The sequence below is a fragment of the Epargyreus clarus genome, unplaced genomic scaffold, assembly GCF_041222505.1.
Source record: "Epargyreus clarus isolate Ecla_fem2 unplaced genomic scaffold, WU_Ecla_fem_2.2 ptg000021l, whole genome shotgun sequence".
NCBI lineage: Eukaryota > Metazoa > Arthropoda > Insecta > Lepidoptera > Hesperiidae > Epargyreus > Epargyreus clarus.
The window spans coordinates 13,323,484-13,348,947 of record NW_027332228.1 but is presented as its reverse complement, the minus strand read 5'-3'; the positions used below and the strand labels follow the sequence as shown (position 1 = coordinate 13,348,947).

The window sequence follows — 25,464 nt, the reverse complement described above, 5'->3', positions numbered from 1 at the left end:
TGTGTTTTAATTTCATTTATGTAAAATATTTTTTAGACTATTGTTGTACATTACTAATAATAAAAAGCATTCATAACTCTATCGTGTATGAAAATAGTGCTCTATTTTATATTATTATATGATAATATAAAATACTGTCACATTAAACAAATTTTAAATTTCTGTATAATGTTTGTACAATGTTAACTATAAAAAAGTAACTTAAAAGTATGATGAGCAGTAATGTTATTTCATATTTACCGGAATCAAAACTTACCTATTTAAATCGATGAATTTGTGATCTATGTACAAGTCAGAAATGCAACCAATGAAGTCCTTATTCTTAACTTGAAAACTGCTGGGTATGTTTGGGAGGCCGCCGATTTGTAATGGACCCGTCAAGTCTAGGAATCTGAAAATATTTGTACAATTAGTTTAGGAGACAGTGAAAATTCGTTACTTGGTATAATATGTTTAATGCTTAAAAGTATATTTTTATATAAGCACAATTAAGTCAATTTAATGTTAAGTACCTATCTGTTGAGTAAAATTACACGTTGATGTTTTATGTATGGAAACGACCTTGAAAACTTTACAATTATATCCTTTGCAAATGGTAATAAGCTGAATTATATTTTTATTCACAAGTTTTATTAAAAAAAATACAAGGTAAAAAACAAATTCAATAAAATTTTGTTATCTTTTCATAACAAGTTCATAAAACAACATGTAAGTGACAGCATTTCTATCAATCAAGGTCATGAGACGAAGTTTAATTTTGACAGAATTTTCACGAAAGTAAAGCAATTTTGACATAACCAAAGCTTAAAGCCCGCTCCACATTCTCGCAAGAACGCGAGAAAACCTGATTTGTATAGGCTCCACATTCTCGTTTCTTTTGCTATTCTCGCGTTCTCAAGAATGTGGAGCGGGCTCAACAATCAAAAGTCGTAAGCAAGCCATATACCTGTGGCAGGTCTCGGTGGGTATATCGCACCTGGGCGGCAGCAGCTTGCGCGTGGTGTTGGCGCAGAGCGGGCGCCCGGCCGCCGCGCCGCCCGCGCGCGCCAGCGACACGTCGCACGCGTCCAGCGACAGCGTCGCCGTCTGGGGAATATAGATTCATTTTTTTAACGGACTACAAAAAAGGAGGAGGTTTATCAATTCGACCGTATACAGGGTGAATTTTTCAAATGGGCCTTCAGGGACAAATCCGAAGGCCAAGGCCAAAGGACGAGGCCGATTTTGATAAAAACTAAAAGTGCATTATTACTTTTTTTTTTAATATTTTTTTCCCTAGCCGGGAATAGAACGAGTTCATTTTGAAAAAAAAAAATAGACCTCTATATTATTCCACTAACTGATAGTGTTGCTTATAAGGATGAAATTCTGGAAAGTAATGATAAATGACAAATTAAAGGACATCACATTACAAAACTATCCACCTAATATCATCAGCCATCAGCGACGTCACCAGCCACGGTGACCTCCGCCCGCCCGCCGCCCAGCGCGAACGTTCATCAATATTTAATCCAATCAAACCAAAATAAAAAGTCACATACCCGATTAAAATAATCGACTTCGACAGTATGCCAGTCACCATCAGCCACGTCCCCAGCCACGGTGAGCTCCGCCCGCCCGCCGCCCAGCGCGATCGTTCATCAACATTTAATCCAATCAAACCAAAATATAAAGCACATACCCGATTAAAGTAATCAACTTCGACAGTATGGCAGTCTCCATCAGCGATGTGACCAGCCACGGTGACCTCCGCCCGCCCGCCGCTCAGCGCGAACGTTCATCAATATTTAATCCAATCAAATCAAAAAAAAATACACATACCCGATTAAAATAATCAACTTCGACAGTATGCCAGTCACCATCAGCCACGTCACCAGCCACGGTGACCTCCGCCCGCCCGCCGCCCAGCGCGAACGTTCAACAATATTTAATCCAATCAAAGCAAACCAAAAAATATATACATACCCGATTAAAATAATCAACTTCGACAGTATGCCAGTCACCATCAGCCACGTCACCAGCCACGGTGACCTCCGCCCGCCCACCGCCCAGCGCGAACGTGAACCGCACGCCGCCACCGCCCGCCCGCCCAGCACCAGACCCCACCACTTCCAGCGCAATGAAGTCGTGCCGCTCGTTGTAGCGGCCGTTGTAGAGTAGCAGGCCGGAGGTCGATTGGGTTGCGAATCTGATTGAGAGAGAAAGAAAATATTTATCATTGATTCTATATTAAAATAAAATCTTAATAGCAACATTAAAATTAAGTTAAAATAAGTGTCTGTGTGTGCATCTCTATGTACAGTTTTGGATTTTTTACTACTGGATTCTAGTTATACGAGTATGTACTATATGCTTTTTAAAACAAAGAAGACTATGAAAGATTTTGTAATATATACAGGCATTTCCCGTCAAAATCGCAGAATCTTGACCTTGAATTGACCTACGTCTTGTACACTCGTAATATAGTAAATGTCAGTCAGATGTAGATCAGATGCATAGATAGATAGATACGAAAAAAAAATTAGCACGACAGACTGAACAGTTACCTATTTAGTGTACAATTTACAAATGAACACAGCAGTTGTTGAAAAATCACAACCATTTCAAAAACTCTTAAGGAAAGTCCCACGTGAATTTTAACTTATAACATCATGTATAATATTAAACACTACTTACCTAAGTTTCAAATGCACGCGATGCCGCCTCCTCAATCCAGGGAAGGTCAAGAAAGAGGACGCTGGGAAACTCCGAGCCTTCAGCTCGCACATCTCCGTGGTGTACGCGTCGTCTATGGTGCACCCCTGGCACAGAATGCCGCCCTCCCTGCGGGCCACGCATTGGGAGCCGCTGCGGCATATCGAGCCGTCGCCGTTGAAGTCGCAAGTGGCTTTCGTTAGAACCGTTTCACAGTTTACACCTGACAATGAAACAAAAAATTGTAATTTTTGTTGAGAATCCTTTAGACATGTTAAAAATCTAAATCTGAATGTGCTATGTACGTATTTACAGGTAATTCGTCTCAATGAATAAAGAAATAAAAAATGGGGGTTTTCTGTATCTATTTCGTTCTGACATTAAAGAGACACGATCGAGACAGTAAGAAACGCCATTTTGAATCACAATCTTTATTGTGACAACTTATATTCTATTGTTTACATTAAAGATATTACAGCAGCTGAAAGCGAAGTCAAAAATACAGACTAACATTTATTTTGCCATTTGTAAGCTTTAAGAAAATATGAAAAAAAAATAGTCACCTGTAAATCCAGCTGCGCATACGCAAGTATAACCCCCCTCTCGCCGCAGACAAGTTCCGTTGTTGATGCACGGTGAAGAGTAACACAGATCCACTTCTGTGTCACACATGTAGTGTTCTTGCGATCCTGAACACATTGAAAATGATCATTAGAATAGTGTCATTAAATAATGTTTATTATATTTTTCTTAAGTTTTACTAATTATTATTAATTTTGTTTAAGTAATGAAATCATGTATTTTTAATAAGTGTAGGTTAGGTTAGGTTAGCTTATTTATATGTAGGTAAGGAAAGAAATGTAAAACGAATTTTATTTTAACTTTATCTTTCACAACCCCTAATAATATCTGCTATAATTTTAATATCCATTTCTTAATAATAATATTAATAAGTATCGTTCTTAATGATCACTAACTAAACACGAAGCAGAAATAATAGTGCTCCTTCAAAACGTAAAAAAAAATACTTACCCGTAAAACCATGCGGACATTGGCACGTAAACGTAGTGACGGGGTATATAGGTCTGAAGAGCACAGTGTCGCTCGTGACAAAGCCGGACGCGTTGCCGAACTTGAGCACCGTGAGGCACTCCTCGTAGTTGAGACACGGCTCGTGCACACACACGTTGTCGTCGAAGGGCAGCACCTGCGATGTTACGTTATTTAAGATCAGTCCCCTAAGAGATGAACTTTAAAAAATAAGATTATGTAGCCCCTTAGGAGGTGAAGTGTCAAAAATACTTAAGCATTTATGTTAGTTTAAGGATATGTTAGCAAAAGTGCTTAACCCATCGGCCATATTTGCCGTATATATAAAATAAATAAAGTAGTTTTTTGAACGGTACTATAAAAGACATGTAATCATCGTCAAACAGGAAGGAATATAAATTATAAGTTAGACAATTATAACACTTAATGCATGTATTTATAAACTGCTTAGAATGAGAACGGGACTCTTGTGTTAAGGAACATAATAGAAATTTAATTGGTAGGTAAAATTGGCACATTAGTGTTATACTGCAAGGCTGAAATCGGTATATGGGTGCAGAGTTTTTCTATGTTCATAGTTAATTATTATAATCTCACCTGTACAGTAGCTAGGCGAGCCAATGTAGCTCTGTGGAGGTACACCCGCTCCCGCAAGTGCGTCGGCGAGTAATACTGGGACGTATCGCCTAAGATACCCACTTCCGCGTCCGGGCGACGCGCAGAGAATGATACGTTTAGGATGTTGCCTGATACGTCGGTGTCGTCCTGGAAATTAGGAAAATTATGTGAAAATGTACGTTTTTAAGTATAGCTTCATTCAATAAAGATTGGTTTCTCTATTGGAAAGCTCTAAGATTGGAAAGCTTTATTTGTGACATTTCTTCATTGAACAAGTTATCTTTGAATTAAAAATATAATCCTAACTTTAAATAAAAAGTTTCATTGAAAAAAATGTTACATTGTGTATGTCCCCAAACTGGAATAAAGCTCATACCGTTGAACCGTTTTGAAATACTAATTATGAAAATGAGTAACTCTTAATTAATTACTTTCTAACTTAAAATTATATGATTTCGTTTGATATTATTATTGAAATGAACACTAACCAGCACCATCAATGCATGTAATAGCAAAATGTGGCAGTTTTACACTAACATCTTGTTATTATAATGTTTGTTAATTATAATCAGTGGCAGACTAAGTTCGTTGGAAGCCCGGGGCGGAAGGTTGAATGGAAGCGACCAGTGTAAAAAGTAGATTTGATTTTACAAATTTACAAATGTCTTCCACCCTTAGTCCGCTAGAGATTAGAATTTTATATTATTAAATTTATCACAACACTTACCTGCACACTAAAAACATAGATATTCTCCTTCGGACACGGTATGATAGCCGCTAGCCCGTCAATGAAGAACCCAAGCAGCGGCGACAGGAACTGCTCCGCGGTCATGTCGTTCAATCTGACCGTGATCGAGTTGAACAGCATCTCCTCGGTTATCAGGCGAACTAGCAACTGCATTACTGCTTTTACTTCGTTTACACCATCTGGTACATTAAAATAACGAATTAATATCAAATTAAAATTAGGTTTTAGTATCAAATAAAAATGAGGTCTAATTAAATTTTGAATGAACGAATGAATGAACGGTTTGAAAAATTTTCTATTTGATGTCAATAGCAAGTGCAGTTATGTGAGATAGAACGCCAGTCACGCGTTCATTCATTCTATCTTATGATGTTTTCACTGATTAGTAAAACTGTTAGTTTTCAGCATAATTAAAAATGGGTTTTAACATCTACGAGTACATGAATTCTAAATTAGTAAAGTTTTATATCGTATTTCTTGACTGTGTTTATTTTAAATGCAAAGTTGAAGTTTGAAGACGACAAGAGAATACTATTCATGAAACTTATAATCGAAGTATAAAAGAAGCTTGAAACTAAATTAACCTTGTATTATTCAAAATTTTAAATCCTAATCACTTACCAGTCACCGATACTTCCATGGTGGCCAGTTTCGGTACATTAGTATTGAGTTGCGGTGATAAGGTCATTGAACCGGTCGTTTCGTTCAACAACACCAAATTTGCATTGTTGCCGGAGAGAATGCGATATTGAAGCTGCAAGAAATGGTTACTTTTAATGAGTGTTATTTATTGTATAATATTCAGCATCGACCGCATTCTCTTAACTTCTGGAGGACATTTTTCATTTCGAGGATATGATGGCACATTCTAAGCTTAACATCTTGCTTGTCACTCGTATATAAAGTAATTTAACTATAGACTATAAATAAGCATTATTAAAAAACTCATTAAAATCTGTTACTACACTTTTAGTTATAAAAAAATCTTAAAAATCTGTTGTAAATTAATACATCTGTACAAGTCTTCTATAGAGCAGTGTTCAGGAATATACCTAGCCTTTTTCTATCTACAAGAGAACTGTGTTCAGCAATAACAATTACAATCAATTAGATTCCTCACTTACCTTATCCGAAACATCAGCATCATACGCTGGCACTCTTCCAAACGGTCCCACGGGGAAGCAGTCCTTGTAGTTATTGAAGATGATCTGAAAGTCCTTCATCATTGGCGCATTATCGTTCACATCCGTCACCAATATCTCAACTCTGACGTCATTCCAGAGCGGGGGGCTGGCGGCTCGTATCACCAGCTCGTACTTCTTGCGGGGACTCTCGTAGTCAAGATCTACCATAGTGACCAGCTCTGCCTTGTCGGAGCCTTGGCGTGTTTCTAGCGAAAAGCTGCTGGAATCTTCACCACCTGATGGGAGAGCAAACTATAGAAGCTAATATTACCGATGGTCCTTCGAGCCGTATTGAGTTTTGTTTTACAATGAGTATAAGAACTTTGTTTTATACAGATTTGATTTATGTTAGAAACATGTTTTGTTTATATATTTATTACGTCGTTTATTAATATTACGTCAACATAGCATGAATTGTAATTTAAAATATAAATAAAAATACCTTTAATTGAATAATGCACTACGGAGTTAGGTCCTTCGTCCGGGTCGTGGGCATATATTTCCCCAACGGTGGTACCGATGGGGCTGTTTTCTGGGATATAGAACATGAGGCAATCGCTCTCGAATACGGGCGGAGAATCGTTTATATCTTCTATCTTTATGTTGACTATTACCTGAAAAGAATATATATGTTTAGTATTTCTTATTTTGTTATGTAATAATTTAGGTTCATCCTTGATTTATTTATTATATATTATTATTGAAAGTCTTGTAAGCACAGAAATAAGAAAGTGAACGCGATCGGTTAAAATAGGTAGATATGATTGAGTTGCTCAATTTTGGTTTTACCTGAATATTAATTGTATTAGTGAGGTATCCGTTATGTACTATTGATAGTAATTTGAAAAATAATATATAAGACAGGAGACATATTATTTTAAAATCAGACACATATTGAGCGACACATCGAGCACAGGTGCCCTTGTTAATAATGTTTTACAACACATACACTTGGGCGACTTTCTTTATAACACTATTAAATTGTGTAAAATGATGAAATAGTCAACATAATATTATAAAAAAATCCTATAATTTATTATAATTCAACTTACAGTAGAACTCTGCGGCGGCGTGCCACCATCAATCGCCAGGGCCTTCAGATCGTACGTGGCAACGGACTCCCTATCCAGCGCCTTGTTGGTCCTTACAACGCCCGAGGCGGGGTCGATGACGAACGAGCCCTCCTCCCTGTCCTTAGGCTCGAGCTCGTAGTGCACTCGCCCGTTGAGCCCTACGTCCGCGTCCGTTGCACTCACTTGGGTCACCGACGTACCTGAATAAATTATTAATGTTATTAGTTTTTTTATACAATACTAGTTGACCCAGGAAACGTTGTGTTGCCATATAAGTAAAAAAATGTTAAGGGTGAACAACCCTTATCACTTAGGGATATGAAAAATAGATAGTAGCCGATTCTCAGACCTACTAAATATGCCTATAAAATTTGGTGAAAATCGGTAAAGCCATTTCGCAGGAGTACGGTAACTAACATTGTGACACGAGAATTGTTTAATTATAAAAACCTTTTTTTCACCCTTTTTAGTGAAGACATACTAACATTTATATTAATACAATATGTAATAAACGTGATCATGAATTAAGGTAAGGTCTGAGTTTACATTGATTGGAACTGCCCGCTCGCAGGGCGCTGCCGCACCCTGCTCGCTTAGTTTTATATTGTCTTATATGTTCCAACCTAACCTAACTAAATAGTCAATAATGAACTAGCTTTGCAATTTGATTAGAACCTACACCAAATATCTTCAAACACAACTCAATTATTCCCATCGGTTGGGGAGTTACATATTTTGTCTCCGAGCCACATTATCAGACCCTTAAATAGTCAATGATGAACTGGCGTTGCAATTTCATTAGAACCTACACCAAATATCTTCAAACACAACTTAATTACTCCCATCGGTTGAGGAGTTACATATTTTGTCCCCGAGCCACATTATCAGACCCTTAAATAGTCAATGATGAACTGGCGTTGCAATTTCATTAGAACCAACACCAAATATCTTCAAACACAACTTAATTACTCCCATCGGTTGAGGAGTTACATATTTTGTCCCCGAGCCACATTATCAGACCCTTAAATAGTCAATGATGAACTGGCTTTGCAATTTCATTAGAACCTACACCAAATACCTTCAAACACAACTCAATTACTCCCATCGGTTGAGGAGTTACATATTTTGTCCCCGAGACACATTATCAGACCCTTAAATAGTCAATGATGTACTGGCTTTGTAATTTTATTAGAACCTATACCAAATATCTTCAAACACAACTCAATTATTCCCATCGGTTGAGGAGTTACATATTTTTACTCCGAGCCACATTATTAGACCCTTAAATAGTCAATGATAAACTGGTTTTGTAATTTCATTAGAACCTACATCAAATATCTTCAAACAAAACTCAATTATACCGATCGGTTGAGGAGTTATATATTTTGTCTCCAGAACCCACTCTGATCCTCATCATATTTAAATGGGACCAACTTGTAGCAACTGTACACACACGAAATGAAAGGCATTAAAATAGGTTCATAAACGGCGAAGTTATGGAAATTATTATTTACATGGTTGGAGGAATTCCCCTCATTTTCTCCAGAACCCATCGATGGATCCTGACCATATTTAAATGGGACCAACTTCCAGCTCGTCTCTATACAATTAAAAAAGAATTATTAAAATCGGTCCACTAACGGCGGAGTAATTGGTGTACATACATAGAAAAAAAAAGATACCGGCCGAATTGATAACCACCTCCTATTTGAAGTCGGTTAAAAATTCATCATTCTCAAGTCCCCTTGAACACACACAATAAATTTAATCAAAATCAGTCCAGTCGTTTAGGAGGAGTTCAGTGACATACACACATAAGAACATAAGAAATATATATATATATAAAGATAGGAGTAGCAGAGGAGCATGCGGTTTACCTGATGGTAAGTGGCTAGTGCCGCCTATGGACATCTGTAATTAACTCCAGATAGGATTAAATAAATATTCCTACCTTAGGTTAACCACAGAAGTGCTGCGACCCTTGAAGACTATGCTGGTAAGAAAATATGTCGCCCTTACCACGGCCTTCAAACCAGAACACAGCAGTGTGTAACACTGTTGTTATTAGACAGAAATAGGTGTAGCGGTGGTGATGCTGGAGTCGACCCTCAGAGGGTTCTACTACCTTCAAAAGTGTAATAGTGTAGTGGATGATAATTTGTAATTAACTGGTAACCGTTTAAACGGTTACGTAACACATCGTTATTGACGTTTCTTTTTCACTTTTTTTCATTTTTGGGTACTGGATACATATAAATAAATTATAATATGAACTTACCAACTAAAGCGTCTTCCCGGATATTAGCGGTGTATAACGGTTGTTTAAAGACGGGTTCGTTGTCGTTAACGTCCACGACTGATATCTCGACGTCGGTCGTGTCTGATAACGACGGCACTCCACCATCACGCGCCGTCACCGTCAGGAGGTACCCTGGATAAAGGAGTTTTCAAAGTGTGTACAAATTATAGTAATTCCTAGTATAAGTATACACAATTTTGGGATAGAAGTAAGACATGTGACTTATCTGTAAAAAATATATAAAATTTTAGTCATGCCTAAAAGTGGCATGGGTTTACATTCTGCCGCTTCCAAGCGTAATTCGTATTAAATGATGATGACATTTGAGCTTAATTTCTTACTAACACGTCCCTATTTTCAAATATTTATTGCTAATCTATATGTATATAAATGTATGTTTGTCTGTATGTCATTTATAGAACCGTAAACAATGCATTTGATCATGTGACGATCTTTAGCAAAGGTGTCTTACATGAGCCCACGAAGGTTTCTGAGTTGGTACGACCATTTTTCGACAGATGGCGCCACTATAATTCCAATGAAGGTACAAATTTCCAGTTATATGTGTATCATGTTATTTTTTATAAAACACAGGCGAAGCCGCGGGCACTTCTAATTCTGTATAAAAGAAAAGGTTGAAAGATGCAAGTCTGTAACAAATTCAATTGACTCACCACTCATAGTCTCTCTATCCAACGGCTTGTTAGTGGTTATGGCACCAGTATGCGGGTTGATGAGAAACTCGTGGTCGTGGTGAGCGACCGCCTCGTTCGATATCTCTGAACTTAACGCGTACGTTATTTGTGCGTTGACGCCCACGTCGCTGTCCGTCGCCGAAACGACTAACACCGTCGTGCCTACTGGAGCGTCTTCGAATACCTGTAAGAGGGAATAAGGTGTTATAATTGTGCATATTTTTATATGACATGGACCTATGAACCTATAGAAATATTAAGATTAAATTATGGTTGCATTGGTTACAGTGGCGTCCCTACCACACGCACTGAAAAGGTTTTATTTTACATAAAAACAAATATCTACTATGAACATTGACAAGACGTTGGTGCGCGATTGTTGATTTATTGGAGTTCATTGCGTTATTTCATCATAATTCATAGCTGTTTGGTGTTAAATATCGTTTTTATTTCACTAAGCCATGGTTATGTTATTTTATAAATCATGGTAAAGAAATACCATTTATTGGACATACATATCTCAACTCTCAAATGCAAGTCGACGTCAAGTAAAAGCCAAATCCTATCTAGGATCGATCGCAGATGATCATAAACGGCAGTAGTCATGTTCACAGCATGTTCGTTTACTATTTCCATGTTATATAAGAAAGCTAGATTCAAAAATGGAATTAAGAAATGTACTCACCGAAGCAGTATACGGCGCATTCTCGAACACAGGCGCGTAGTTATTCGCATCTGTTATATTGATATGCACCATCGCGGTATCAGAGCGTCCGCCGGAGTCGGTAGCGGTCACCGTGAGCACGTAGCGCCGCTCCTGCTTGAAGTCCAACGGCTGAGCCACAGTGATCAGACCACGCCCGTTCTGAGACGTTATCGAGAAACGACCGCGTGTGTTGCCGCCTGTAATCTCGTAGTGCAATCTGGAATAAAATTTGTTTAGTTATCTTTTTTCTTCTAAATTATATTTTGGAATTTAAAATGTGTATACCATGGAGAATTTTTAGTTGGTAGTGATATTTTATAGACTTATTATACCCGTTATTAATCCACTTACCAAACACCGACATAACTATTTAAGCGTATTAGAACCTATTACACCTATTTCTGCCTAATAACAGCAATGTTAGGCAATGCTGTGTTCCGTTTTGAACGGTATGGGAAAGAAGATAAACTTTTCCGAGGTGTTCCAGCTTAGTCCTCGGGGGTAGCGGCGCATCTGTGGCCGATCACAGGTAGGAAAACCTATTTGGGGTTGATTACAAACGTCATGGGCGGCAGTAGCCACTTACCATCAGGTGGACTGCATGCTCGTCTGCTACTCATAGGAGTAGGAGTATATATATAGATATAGATCTACATCTACACTAATATTATAAAGAGGAAAACTTTGTTTGTTTGGTTGTAATGAATAGGCTCAAAACTACTGGACCGATTTTAAAAATTCTTTCACCATTTACAAGCTACATTATCTACGAGTAACAAAGGCTATATTTTATATGAAATATATTTGATAAATAGATTTTGAAACTCAACTCAGCTTCAGCTAGTTATATATAAACTTGATTGTTAAACGATACTATACGTGAAAACTTGTAAGCGTCTTTCCTTTTCTATAATACTGTAGTTATGTTATTCTAAGTAAGCTGTAAGTTTTCCAAATAAATCTTGTATATAAAATTCTCGTGTCACTATGTTAATTACCGTACTCCTCCGAATCGGCTTTATCGATTTTCACCAAATTTTATAAGCATATTTTTTTCATACCCCAAAGTGATAAGGGTTGTTCACCCTTAACATTTTTTGATTTATAGGGCAACACAACGTTTGCCGGGTCAGTTAGTTATATATAAAAAAAACTTGATTGTTAAACGATACCCTGGTCCAATCCTCACCTATTATCCTCATCAGCATCAGTAGCGGTGACGGTGACCACCGGCGTGCCGGGCGGCTCGTCCTCCGCGAGCTCCACCTCGTGCTGCGGCGGCGAGAACACCGGGTCGTTGTCGTTCACATCCTGCACCACTACCACCACTGATGCGGTGGCGGATCTCGCTGGTGACCCACCGTCCGTTGCTGTTACCTGGGTACAAACGTTAGATATGTAAAGGTAAAATATGGTTATAGTTAAAATAGGGTAACAGGTGAAAAAAATAATAACGGATGAATAAGTTAACAAGTATAATTAATTAAATGGTAAAAAAAAACCTAAATAAAATAAGATTATTGACTCAATAAGTTACCAGGTAAAATAGGGTACCAATTAGAATAAGATAACCTGTATTGGACATGTAATTTATTACTTAACAGATTAAAAATAAGAGGTAAAGTGAGGTAATAGGTAAAATAACATAATCTAAAAAAAAATTAAGTTAGAGCTTCCTACATTTATAGCCCCATAATGAATTATCGTGGCGCTGTAGATACACAAAGAGGCAAAACTAAACATAAATTTATACAAACAAACTTACTTACTTATACATTTGCCTAAGACAAAAATATTTCGTAATTTTTCAACTCACCTGCAACTGATATTTGGACTGCACTTCTCTATCCAGCGGTGCTGAGGTGTACACCCATCCCGAGCGCGGGTCGATCGCGATAGGCATGTCATTGTTCCCGCCGTAGTCCTTGTCTGACAGACTGTACGTCAGCTCTGCGTTTATGCCTTCGTCCGCATCGTAAGCTTGCACCTAGGTAAAAACAAAAAAAATGGTAAAATTGAGTAATACAGGAGGTGTGATAACGTTTTATGTAAATGGCAACTGCATGGCATATGTGAAGCTAGTACCATTTGAACATTTGAAGAATTAACGGACGATATGTGTAGTTACAACTTTCAAGATGATTATGAAACCTGGCTAGGTAACATTGTTTTACAATAGTACAATATTATATTGCAATATTATTTTGAAACAATTATTAATTCTTCGCGATAACATTGAATAAATTCTTCTTTCAAAAATTAAAAATTTGTTTCTCACCCTTTTCAAAATAAACGCGTTATAAAAATATCATTTATTTCAATAATTGTTCATAAAAAAAATCAAAATCATTGGACAGGATACTCAAGAATTAATCGGAATTGTATTACGAGTATTGCCATCGCTTACCCTACATTGTGCAACTCTCCACACTTACCCTGACGATGCTGTACCCGACGGGCACGCTCTCGCTGACGCTCTCCTGGAACAGCGAGGTGTAGAAGCGCGGCGCGTTGTCGTTCACGTCCTTCACGTTCACCAGCAGCTGGGTGGTGTTCGAACGGGAGGGGCTGCCACCGTCTGAATAAAAATAATAGTATGAAATTAAATGAAATATATTTATTTTTGTATAGGCCAACGACGGCACTTACAAATTGTCAGTTACAATATTTTTGTTAAACTACTACCGACCTCTACTGAGAAGATCCGGTAAGAAACTCAGTGGGTTTGTCTTTTTTTTTAATAATATTTTTTTTTAATTATTCACTTTTATTTAAATGCCATAATTTTGCATATAATTAATAAAGCATTAGCTCCAGTATCTTGCTTTACATTTATCTAAAAAAAGAAGTTTGTTCAGCAACTTTACGTGGTATGTAGTTAGTATAAAACGTAAAAGGGATTAGTGCCCGAACCTATGCTGTGTATGCTATGGTGTTACATTAATGTTAACTTCAGTCGATAATTATGGACTGCGTGACAAAACAGTCGCTAAAAGTTTACATTATAATGTGTAAAGTAATGGTCATTCTAATGCGCTTTCTACACTCAAAGCTCCACACAAGGAGTTTATGGATGTCATAGACAAACACAAAGACCACTCAGATGCAAACCCAGAATAGAATTCTATCATTTAGTTATCTGAATGTATGACGAACGCTCCGCCACGGGTCGTCAAACCAATATCTATATTAAAATAATAAATGCAACCGTGCCACGTTTTCACAGTAAGTTATTCAAATAAAACTATTTCATGAATATATTCAGAAAATATTTAATGAAATAAAATTGTGTGCCGTCCTTATAAGAACATGCCAGACTGATCGACTTCAAAGCGTTTGAAAAGAGTGTCCATCTAAGCGTGAAATAATCTTATAGCTTCCTTTAACTTTTCTTTCACAGAGGTTGACTTGACTGCGCTCGGTTTATTGCAAAAAGACATACTTAATATATCTTTTGAGTGACCTAATGGTAAATAAAAACACTTGTTGGCGTGTTTCTTTCAACTTTTGTTTCTTCGTTATGTTACCAGATGGCGTTACATGTTCAAGGCGAAAACTAAGTTGGTATGAACTCCTTACTGATCCATCACTGGGTATCTCTAAGTCGATTTCAACTCATTACTGTCCATCACTGGGCAATCACTGTCCCATCACAGTTCTCATCTCAGAATGAGAGGGACTTGCGCCATAGTACACCGCGCTGGCTAATTGCAAATTGGTAGACTAGGTTATATAGGTTTTCCAGGATGCTATTCATCGTGGTTTTAGGGTGTGATAATTAATTTTAATACACATAATTCTTTGAAAAATCAGATCTGATGCATGCCTGGGATTTGAACACCTGCTCGCAACAACTTCAGAGCGGACTAGCAGTTTGGCGATGACTATACATAATAAAGCAAACCTTGCGCCCTAATAACAAGCCGGTAGCTGCGAACTTGTTCGTAGTCGAGCGACTTGACGAGCGACACGTCGCCGCTGAGGCTGTCGATGGAGAACTGCATCTGCGTGTTGCCGCCGATGATCGCGTACCGGATCGCCGCATTCGAGCCCACGTCCGCGTCTGTTGCTCTGTGGGGAAAAAAAGATAATTTTTAATTAAATACATGTTCTGCCAAAGAATGGAACGCACTTCCCGTCTTCGTTGTCTCCCGATACATATAATCTGGGTTTATTCAAGTCAAAGGTACTAGGACAGCGCGTTGCGTCCAAGGCTGCATCTCACTTAACATCAGGTAAGATTGCAGCCAACCGCAGGCCTATAGTAAGATAAAAAAGACTACCCAGAGAAGAGAGGTTATCTATTCATCGTGTAATGAATTAGATCTGAGGATAAGTAATTATCACCCACAGATAAAAGTTAATCATAGATAGAGGTTTTACATAGAGTTGGTTCCAGGTGCGTTGGTATCTACTTATATTTAAATTTATATAATGTGCATAATTTATATTATGTGTATGTTCGAATGTAAAAAAACATTTTCAGTCATCCAAAAACTTCTGTTTGTAATTTGAAAATAACTACCACTTTTCAAAGTAACAACAAACTTTGTTCAGCGAATAATTTATCGGAACTTTGTTTTAATCTACTCTGGTTAACTAATAACGCTCGAATTATATTTAGCATTGAAGTTTTATAAATTTAAACATGAATGCATTTTAAAAGTATTACGAGCACAAAGTCCATTCAACGTTTCTAAAATATTTGTACTTATTATACTGAGAAAGTTCGCCGGCTTCAAGGAATAGATATTCTTAAAGTTCTCCAGTAAGAGTTTCAAAGAATAGATATTTTCAAAGTTTCTGTCGGACAGCTGTTCTGCTGCTACAACGTTGAGTGGCCGCTAATCTTGCAGGCGCTCTTCAAAACTATTCGCATCGTGCCAAGTTGGGTCATTAAAAATTCAAAGATGGCTTGTAAAAGATGAAACAACTGGTCTTAAAGTTTTTACCCTAGATAATACTGGAGTTTGTACATAATAAAACTATTAGTAAAGTGAAGTTTCGTCAAAGAAAACAAAAGTTTTTAGCAGAAAAGAAGATCTTATTTTTAATTTTGTTATGAAGTGTTTGTTTAAGAGTTTACTTGAAAATAACTAAATAACATCAGTGTTTTAACTTGTCTATTTATTTTATGTAACAAGTATAACAGTCTATACAATTACTACTACTAATTGAGAATTCAACACTAATGCCAGGGTATCTAACTTACTTATTATACAATTACAACGCGTCTAAGTTTTAGATAAATAATACACATTTAATAAAATAATCAACAAGCAAAATCTTTTTATATTTACATTTAACAGAGCATAAAATAATTTAGTGGTCTGCATCGGAAACGAGTCGTATATTGCACATTAACTATCGGAAAACAGTATGGGAGCATAAACAAGGATTTATTGTAGACTTATAAATTCAAAACGCAGACTACACGGCGGGAGCCTACAGTCTGCGAGAGAAAGCTATGGAGGAAACGCATAAGTTACATTTAAATTAAATTTTATAGTATAAAATGCGTTTTTGAAATAAATTCACGATATAATTATGTATCTTTTAAATAGCTAGTTTATGTTTTTCCTCATCGTTAGACGTACACTACTTAGAAACATTGAAAGTAAGAATACGTTTTGTTGTTTTAAAAATATTTTCTAATACGGATCTAGCTTCGAATCAGAAGTGCGTGCCGTGAAACTTGGACTGAAAACCCGACGCTAAATAAAAGAAAACACTAAGTTATCGGTGTTTAAATTCTAAGCCCTTGAGCGGCAACGTTACTAATATAATCTATGTCGTGTAAGACTAATGTTCATATCGATTATAGGTGAGTATTCGCATAGTAAGTAATATGTAATGACTTGAATGATCCCTAGCTTCCCCTATTACGTACAAAAATAAGGCTGAGTGAGAGACATACTTGATCCTGGCGATAACTGGGTTGTCGGCGACACTGATGTCTTCATCCACGGTGACCGTGTAGGTCTTCTCGCTGAACTGCGGGTAGTTGTCGTTATCATCCAGCACGTTCACGTGGATCGTGGCACTGAAAAGTAGAAATATTTTTGAATTTATGAAGCATCTTGTGACTTTTTTAAGGAATTTTCCGGCTAGTTTTTGACCTACTCGAGGTCTTTCCGTATAAGCTCTGGTCGGTTGCTTCTGGTATGCGATGGTGAAGAAGGAATCGTGTTTTGTAAATTACATGTAAGTTAAGACGTTTAACTAATGTAAACTTTTAGTGATGACTTATTTTATTAGTTTTTATTGCATAGGGTCTTGAGGTTAGACGTTTTTTATTTATTTTATATCTTAATTAATTATAGTAAATTATCAACTTCTTATATTATAGGCACTTCTTATTTTTTGGAATTGTAGTATTAGATTTATTTGTTACCTGACTTTATCTCTTACGTACAGTAACTCCAGTTGAACTAAGGTAATTACGCACTGAAAATTTACTTGATACTTTAGTAGTAAGCTCTTTGTCTTGAACCATTGCTCGGTGTAACGTCAAATTGATTTATTATTTAACATGAACCGTCTACACGAACAATTTTGTAAACATTCAAGGCTATTTGACTGTATAGTAAATAAAAATAGGGCAGTCTGTCTGTCAATTTATTTTAGTTGCTATTTCCCAACGTCGTATGATTTTAAATTAATTCTGTCCATTTATGTGTTTGGATCTATATTTTTGGTAACGAGTTAGCTGTGATTGACGGTAATTTGCGTAAATGCATGCAAATTTAAAACGTAACAACGTCGTAATTAAGTGTAAGATTTCAATTTAAATTCCTTCCCAAATGTATGGTACCTACTTATTTTACTAGATTAATTTAGGCGCTATCGTATTCTTAATCTATCATTGGGTTGTTGAGTATGATCCCTTTGAAACCTGCCCTTCTAGCCACCCACGCAGCCTCTACCACTACATTAACATTGAAGGACAAATATTTTCACCAAGATAACATCTACGGTTAATGAATAAACTTTACACTCGTTCGAATAAGTCCAAGCTCGGTAAGATTATCAACTAAATCGTTCGTGCGAGAAACATAATAATTCGACGTTGCGTGAGAAAGGCTTTAGTTACAATGAAGCCAATAAAGGCGTTAGGTGACTCATAGTATTTCGAAGTACAAGCACCATCGACGGAATTGCGGTAGGAATTACGTACAAAATTTCTGTTGCCAAAGTTACAAACCATTGACCGCGTAAGAACTCTTAAAATATTTCTTCAACTTGGTCAAATAAAGAAAAAAATATAAGTTTGCAATAATTGTATTTCTTGCCAAGTGAGCCCTAATATGTTTGGATATACTTATCAATAATCTTGGGAAACATTTCGTTATAAGTGGATTCGTTCTGTTAAATAAAGTATCAGTATCCAAAATTAAGAAAGTAGATTTTTATATAGTTTTAAATAACTATAACTGATATTACATCTATCTATGTACGTCACTCCTTATTATGCTACTTATTTGTACAACGCTAATTACTATCTAGAGAACCGTCGTATACAAGTAATAACCGCGTCTTACACATGGCTTCATTATGCGTAGTCATCTCCAGGATTTAATTCCTTAATCCCTTTCTACGACATCCACGGAAAGAAACAAGTGGTACTATTCCAGACACTACATGACATGCAGTTCTTCTTAATTGACCCATGATTTCTTTATTAATTTAACTGATCGTAAAGTTAAGTTTAGCTTATTGACCAAACCTTTTAAATTACAACTCGACTTGTAGACATAATAGTTAGTAGAACCTATTTCAGTCTTATAACAGCAGTTTAAGCATTGCAGTGTTTTGGTTTGAAGGGATTGGTAAGGGAGACATAGTTATCTGAGGCATTCCAACTTAGTCCTCAGAGTTATCGGCGTATTTGTTGCCGACCTCAGGTAGGAATCTAATCTTATCTTATTAAAGGTGTCTATGGGCGGCAGTATCCGTTTAACATCAGGTAAACTTCATGCTCGTCAAAAAAGTCATAGCGTTTAACTCACCTACTAGACATGCGGTCAGCGACTGGGCTAGCTTGGTCAGTCGCCTTCACAATGACCGTGTATCGAGACACCTTCTCTCTGTCAAGCGGTGCTCGTGTGAGCAAGGCGCCGCTGCGGCCGTCCACACGGAACACGTCCGATGCGTCTGTCCGTTCGTTTGTCGACTCGTTCGCCTCTGGGTTCAGACTGTCCGCTGTTACTGACTCAATTGAGTACTCCACCTGGGTTTAAGGGGTGACACAAAGGTTATACAAACAATTATAATATAAAATATACTTATGAATCCAACAATTTAAGGTAAATTTAAGTACATAGTTACAAAGACAATCAATTAGCAGGTTGAAGGTAGGTTGAAGAAAATGTTCTGATAAAATTTATTACAAGCAAACAATAAATTACATTTTTTATGTAGGACTTTCGTTAATTCTAAATATAACACAACCCTACTTTTGTAAGGAATGTAACTTTTAATATTCTAATACTTTTAACCAAAGGTTATTAAAAATCTGAAGGTGGTAGAACCCTTTGTGGTTCGACTCCGGCGGCACCACCACCACACCTATTTCTACCTAATAGCAGCAGTGTTAGGCGTTGCTGTGTTCCGGTTTGAAGGGTGTGGTAAGGGAGACAGACTTTTCCGAGGCGTTCCTGCTTAGTCCTCAGGGGTAGTGGCGCATCTGTGGCCGACCTCAGGTAGGAATATCTAATCCTATCTGGGGTTGATTACAGATGTCCATGGGTGGCAGTAGCCACTTACCATCAGGTGGACTGCATGCTCGTCTGCTACTCTTATATTATAAAAAAAAAGAAATACAGAGTTAGTTTCGATTTGGGACATGTCAACAGTTCTTAAGTTGTGTTACCTCAGCATTCTTCCCAATATCTTGGTCGGTTGCTTTCAGGGTAAGCACGGTAGTTCCCGGGCTGGCGCCTTCCCTCACAGACGCTTCGTACTGTTGCATCTCGAATACAGGCGAATGATCATTGCAGTCCAATACGTTTATCTAGAAATAAATAAAAAGCTCGTACAAATATAAATTGACAGTGTTGAAACTGTGTCCTCCCATGTCAAGAGTATAGTGTTTTTATGCCTTAAATCAGTTTCAGATCATGCGAAGTTCCTATTTCGTCGTCACGAATGCTATTATAATTTATAGTACGTGCTGACCAGAAGGTCACACTGTTCAAAGCTGAATACAGTACACTGTTACTGCACCACCACTACATTGTTTAATTAGGAGCAAGAGTTGCAATATAACTGTGACTCAACCACGAAGGGTTCTACTATACTTAACGTACCTGGAGTGTAGTGGTCCCGCTCCTCGGTGGAAACGTGTCGTCCTGCGCGACCACTCTGAAGTAGTGTACATCGAGCCTCTCCCTGTCCAGACGGGCTTGCGTGGTGACCACGCCGGTCCTCGTGTCCACGGCGAACATACCGGCCGACCGTGAGTCTAGTAGACTCGACATGGAGTATGTCACTGGACTGTTTTCTGGATCCCTGGTAATTGGAACAAGATAAATATTGCATTTACAGACATTACTTTACGTTAACATGTCTAATATTAGAAAAGGGTAGGAGGTGCTAAGATACGTCATCGATCGATTAAAGTCAAGAACTTTGAGGCGTGAAATTGTCCTTACCATGTATTCACTAATATCTAATAAGAATATGTACCTAATTTTTGAAAATTCTATGACACATAACTGGGTTTCATACCACGGGCCCTCCAATTGAGAGGTAGAGTTTCTAACAACTAGTTACAATTTAGAAATAAATGTAAATAAACATTCATCGAGAATTCATAGACAATTGTAGCACCTACTAACTAACAAGTATGTACTTCCGTGAGGGAAATTAATTATTTCATTTCGGATCCTTAGTACACATACGAGTTAAATAAAACGGAATACTTCATACAAGCGTCATCGTAACAGATAAGTCTATTTACCAACCACAGAACAGCACCGCAAGCCAAGTTTCAATTGAATTGAAGACAAGTTTAAACGACTTCAGTGTTTGACTTACACTTAATTTAATTAGGACTTAATATCTTTCATTTATTTGTAGTTTGATTGACTTTGACGCCAAATGAGATAAAATATAAAATAACTATTAGTTGAATCATAGATACTGTTACTATACTCCACTGTTAAAAATATTTTGTTCTATACTAATATTATAAAGGGGTAAATTTTGTAACTTTGATTTTTAGTTTGTTTGTAAGGGCTAATGTTCGAAAATATTGAACGGATCATAAAAATTCTTTCATAATCAGAAAGATACAGGATTCAGGAGTGCTATAGGCTATTTCTTATTATGATTGACCAAAAAGCAGGCGCGCGCCGCGGGTACTGTTAGTTTATAATAATGCTATAACAAACAAATGACGTGTAAGTTCCTCTGCTGTCGAACTGCAGCAGAAATACAAAAAGCTCGAGACAGATATATCAGACTAAAACCAAGTACCCACAATTCACACCCAAACAAACATAATTACGTTTTAGCACCGTTTTTAATTTATTCAGTGAAAAGAAGAGCAACCCCAGTTGAAATGAACAAAGAATATTTTTATTCAACGTTATCTAAATTCGACGACCGCGGTGCGGTTAAAAAGCAAATATATGTTCTGTAACGCAAAGCTTACTTTCTCTTCTAAAAAAACAGTGCGAGTCGGACTCGTACACTGAGGGTTCCGTACCATGTTAAATTATTGTATTGTATTATTGGCCATTGTAAGATCGAGTTCTTACTAAATGGAAAAACGACAAAAATATGTTTTCTCTATACCTTATTAATTTTTAAAGTAATGTCACTTTGAATTGTTGCGATGACAGCTGTACTCAGTGAAACACATTTTGTGAAAATTTTGAGTTTCAACATATTTTGGTATCTTACGGAACCCTAAAAAAATAACGCCGTACACACCACCATCCCGACGAGAATGTATTTGAATAATTAACACTCATCTTTCATTTCGTGGTAACATGTAGGCGACGTCATAATAACATTAAACGATATCACTAAACGTGTTATGGTCACGTTTCGTTGACGCTATTTGTATTGAGTTATTGACTAAGTGGCTCCGAAAATGGGAGTGACTTTATTAGATTTCGACAAATTTCGTCATGTCATAAATGTTGTAGACTTCTTAATTTCTGTTTCAATCTAACGTAAGATGTTTATGGGATTGCAAGTAGCATACGATTTTTTGGTTTTATAGATGATTGTGTTATGGATATTAGGTGTTAGACCTGGGGCATCACAATCACACCTACTTCTGCCTAATTACAGGAGCGGTAAGTACTGCTGTGTTGTGGCTTGAAGTGAGTGATACGTACGTATCCGAGAGGGTAGCAACGTATCTGTGGCCAATCTAATCTAATCTAGGGTTGATTACAAATGTCCGTGGGTGGTAGTCACTTACCATCAGATGAAGTGCATGCTCGTTGGCTACACGAAAAAAATCTACTTATTTACAAAAATCAATGAGCTTGTGGCTTTAAATAAGTAGCTTTCTGATTGGTATACATTCCATGTCAAATTACTTGCATTCATCATAATTAAGACTGTAGAAATCACTAGATAATCACGTAAAAGAAGTACAATCCCACGGCGGTATTGAAGATATTAGATAGTGGAGGTAAATTGATGTCACGAGAGAAATAATTTGATTATTATCTTATTAGAGTCATCGTTATCATAAAATGCATTTTGCAAATATAATTTAGACAAACATCTTTTATGCCATTTCTTTTCTCTTTAAAAAGCGATTTTCAATCGTTTCATTAACTTTAAAACCGTAACAAGAAAGCTAACGCTATTGATTCAATTATTCTGTACATCATTATAATATTCAGATTTAGATATGATTAACCTTTTAGTATGAAAAATGATATAAAAAGCGCCTCGTGATGCTGCGCGATATGAATCTCATTTGAACAAAATGACCGCGTCACTAGTATAAATTGAGGTGGTTTAGCTTTACGGCGCGCCAACCATTGTCTGCCACTGAACAATGACAATGTTTCCGGGCCACATAAAATAGATGAGTTCATAAAAGCCCAACGAGCCAGCTTAAAGTCAATTAAGCCGGCAGATGGTTTATGGTCATAGGTGCTACATCCGAGACATTATAATTCATTGTGGGGGTTAAGAGTGAAAAATTACGGACGGCATAAATTGAATAATATCCCTCGTGTTTTATGTCTTTATGCCCAGCACCCCAGTCAGAAGTGAATGAGTTAAATGTGTTTAAAATGTAAATGATTACCGAGCTCTGACAGTCGTAACGACGACTCCGGGAGGCTGTTCTTCAGCGACCGAAGCCACGTAGAGCGCTTGCTCGAAGTACGGCGATTGATTCCGCAATTCTCTTTTCACTCTTCTGGCGATGTCCGTGTCATTAAGCTCTTGATGGTGATACACTATCTTCAGCCTATGATCAGAGTCCACGATATTAGTCCGGTCACAATTGAACGTGAACAACACAGACACTTTCCACATGGGCTCCTGAATGCACACATCACTACTTGCAACCAAGTCCCCTTGACTGCTTTCAATCAAGAACCTAGTATCACTCACATCCAAAAACTGCACTTTACACATCTTTTGTACCGTCCGAGGAAGAAATGCCATCAAGGAATTTACGAACTGTGACTTTTTTAGACAAATTCCTTGCCATCTATCCGTGGTCGGTATGGCAAAACTCGCATATGTCTCCGAGACCCATTGCTTCGCTTCCGCTATCTTAACATCTATGGCCATATCAAAGGGCACCATTGAAAGAGATCGCTTTGTCCTATTTCTAGTTACGAAGTCCTCGAACATCGCATTCGACCACGGATAGGCCGTGGACAGTACACTATACTGACTAGAGAGCAACTCTTCCTCCTCCAACAACCGCCAGTCCATGCTGTCTGGGTAAATCGCTTCGCGTTTATCCCTCGGATGGTCCTCTTCATACTGGACTGCAGCATCGTTCTGATCGTAGACACGATCGAAATCGATGTCGTACAAGTCGGAATGTCGCCTACTACAATCCTCTCCGGTGACCAGCACTCGGATGGGGAGACTGTAGTAGTCGATGTCGCGGATGCGGTCCGACGTGGAGTCGACGTAAAAGGTGAAGAGGTTGGGATATAGAACGCCGTCGCACCGGAGTCGTTTCCTGAGGGTGACGAGGCCGGTGGTGCGGTTGACGCGGAGGATATGGTGGACGAAGTTAGCCGTGCGGTGCACGTCAATGGCGTAGGATCGTTCGGAGCCGAGCTTGTAGACGGCCGCGTCGAGGATCTCGTGTCCCGCGGGCGCGGTGTCGGACACGAGGATGAGGTAGGCCCGCGCGGTGGCCAGCGCCAGCGCGGCGAGCACCGCGTGCGCCCACCGCGCCATCTTGCACGTAGTTCACCTACAGCACCGCCGCCGCGTCCGCCATGCACTTGCGCTGCCCATCTGGAACAATTGAAATAATTGCTTTATATTAAGTCACATTAAATTGTTGAAATCACTTAAGGACTCGAGTAAAATATTGTGTACAATGCTATACATCTCCTTAAGAATTAATCAAGAATTTACAAGCGCAAAGTTATCGTAGAATTTACGGTTATTTCAAAGCGTCGTCTACATATATTTGCATCCGAAGCAAAGAGCATAACAGTGTCGTCACTCATTTCACAGTGAGACGAGAGTTTATGGCGCATAATAAGCGTGCGTTGGCAGATTGTCGAAAATACGCGGTAATGGCTCAGAAATATTACCACGGTTTGTCCGTTTACTGCGCAGAATACTAAAGATAGAGAAAGTTATTTGTCTACGTTAGTGTAAGTCCATTACTTGTAGATTGTGAAACGAATGTGTCTATTGATGTTGGAGTTGCTAACAGTATATAATATCGAATCAATTTCTCGGTAATTTACGTGAGAATAACAACATTATAGACATTAAAATCAATTACATAATGAAACGTTATTGCACAAGGCAATTTTAGTATTTTCTAATGAACTCAGTTTTTACTAATTGAAATAATAAGATATGTGTTATAGGCATAGATTAGTGGTTATAGGCGTCAGATTTTATTTTCAGCAAAAATCAACTTTTTAACGATCATGATCTTAACATTTTATTAAAAATCAACAATTTCACACGCGTGATACACAAATGGTGAAGTATTACACGAGATAAGTACCATCGAATAACAGTAAAAGCTCTGAGAGCAAGTAATAAGCCTCCTAAACAAGCGATGCTAATCCGGAATTAGCGCGCCAGCGAAAACATAATCCGCAGTTTAATACTTCGCGAGTTCGCGCGCAATTACAGTCGTAGGAACGCGCATATAGGAACCGGTTACCGGTTTCCTATCCCCTCTTTCTGCTAAAAACCAAAACA

At 37.8% G+C, this 25,464-nt stretch overlaps 1 protein-coding gene across 1 annotated transcript in view; it reads right to left on the bottom strand.

Moving 5' to 3' along the window:
• stan (protocadherin-like wing polarity protein stan) overlaps positions 1-25,464 on the bottom strand; it is a 282,028-nt gene that overhangs the window by 21,886 nt on the left and 234,678 nt on the right. Inside the window, exons 6-29 of the mRNA XM_073084689.1 lie at positions 23,351-24,531; positions 20,376-20,577; positions 19,940-20,080; positions 19,077-19,297; positions 16,985-17,110; positions 14,972-15,138; positions 13,503-13,645; positions 12,884-13,054; positions 12,257-12,444; positions 11,047-11,284; positions 10,341-10,545; positions 9,646-9,798; positions 7,347-7,567; positions 6,737-6,908; positions 6,235-6,530; positions 5,732-5,864; positions 5,090-5,289; positions 4,342-4,509; positions 3,727-3,901; positions 3,258-3,383; positions 2,677-2,917; positions 1,966-2,188; positions 947-1,086; positions 257-391 (exon numbers count right to left, since the gene is read on the bottom strand). Coding sequence (XP_072940790.1) covers positions 257-391; positions 947-1,086; positions 1,966-2,188; positions 2,677-2,917; positions 3,258-3,383; positions 3,727-3,901; positions 4,342-4,509; positions 5,090-5,289; positions 5,732-5,864; positions 6,235-6,530; positions 6,737-6,908; positions 7,347-7,567; positions 9,646-9,798; positions 10,341-10,545; positions 11,047-11,284; positions 12,257-12,444; positions 12,884-13,054; positions 13,503-13,645; positions 14,972-15,138; positions 16,985-17,110; positions 19,077-19,297; positions 19,940-20,080; positions 20,376-20,577; positions 23,351-24,471 — 5,306 coding nt within the window. The 5' untranslated portion in view covers positions 24,472-24,531. The remainder of the gene's footprint in view (positions 1-256; positions 392-946; positions 1,087-1,965; positions 2,189-2,676; positions 2,918-3,257; positions 3,384-3,726; positions 3,902-4,341; positions 4,510-5,089; positions 5,290-5,731; positions 5,865-6,234; positions 6,531-6,736; positions 6,909-7,346; positions 7,568-9,645; positions 9,799-10,340; positions 10,546-11,046; positions 11,285-12,256; positions 12,445-12,883; positions 13,055-13,502; positions 13,646-14,971; positions 15,139-16,984; positions 17,111-19,076; positions 19,298-19,939; positions 20,081-20,375; positions 20,578-23,350; positions 24,532-25,464) is intronic.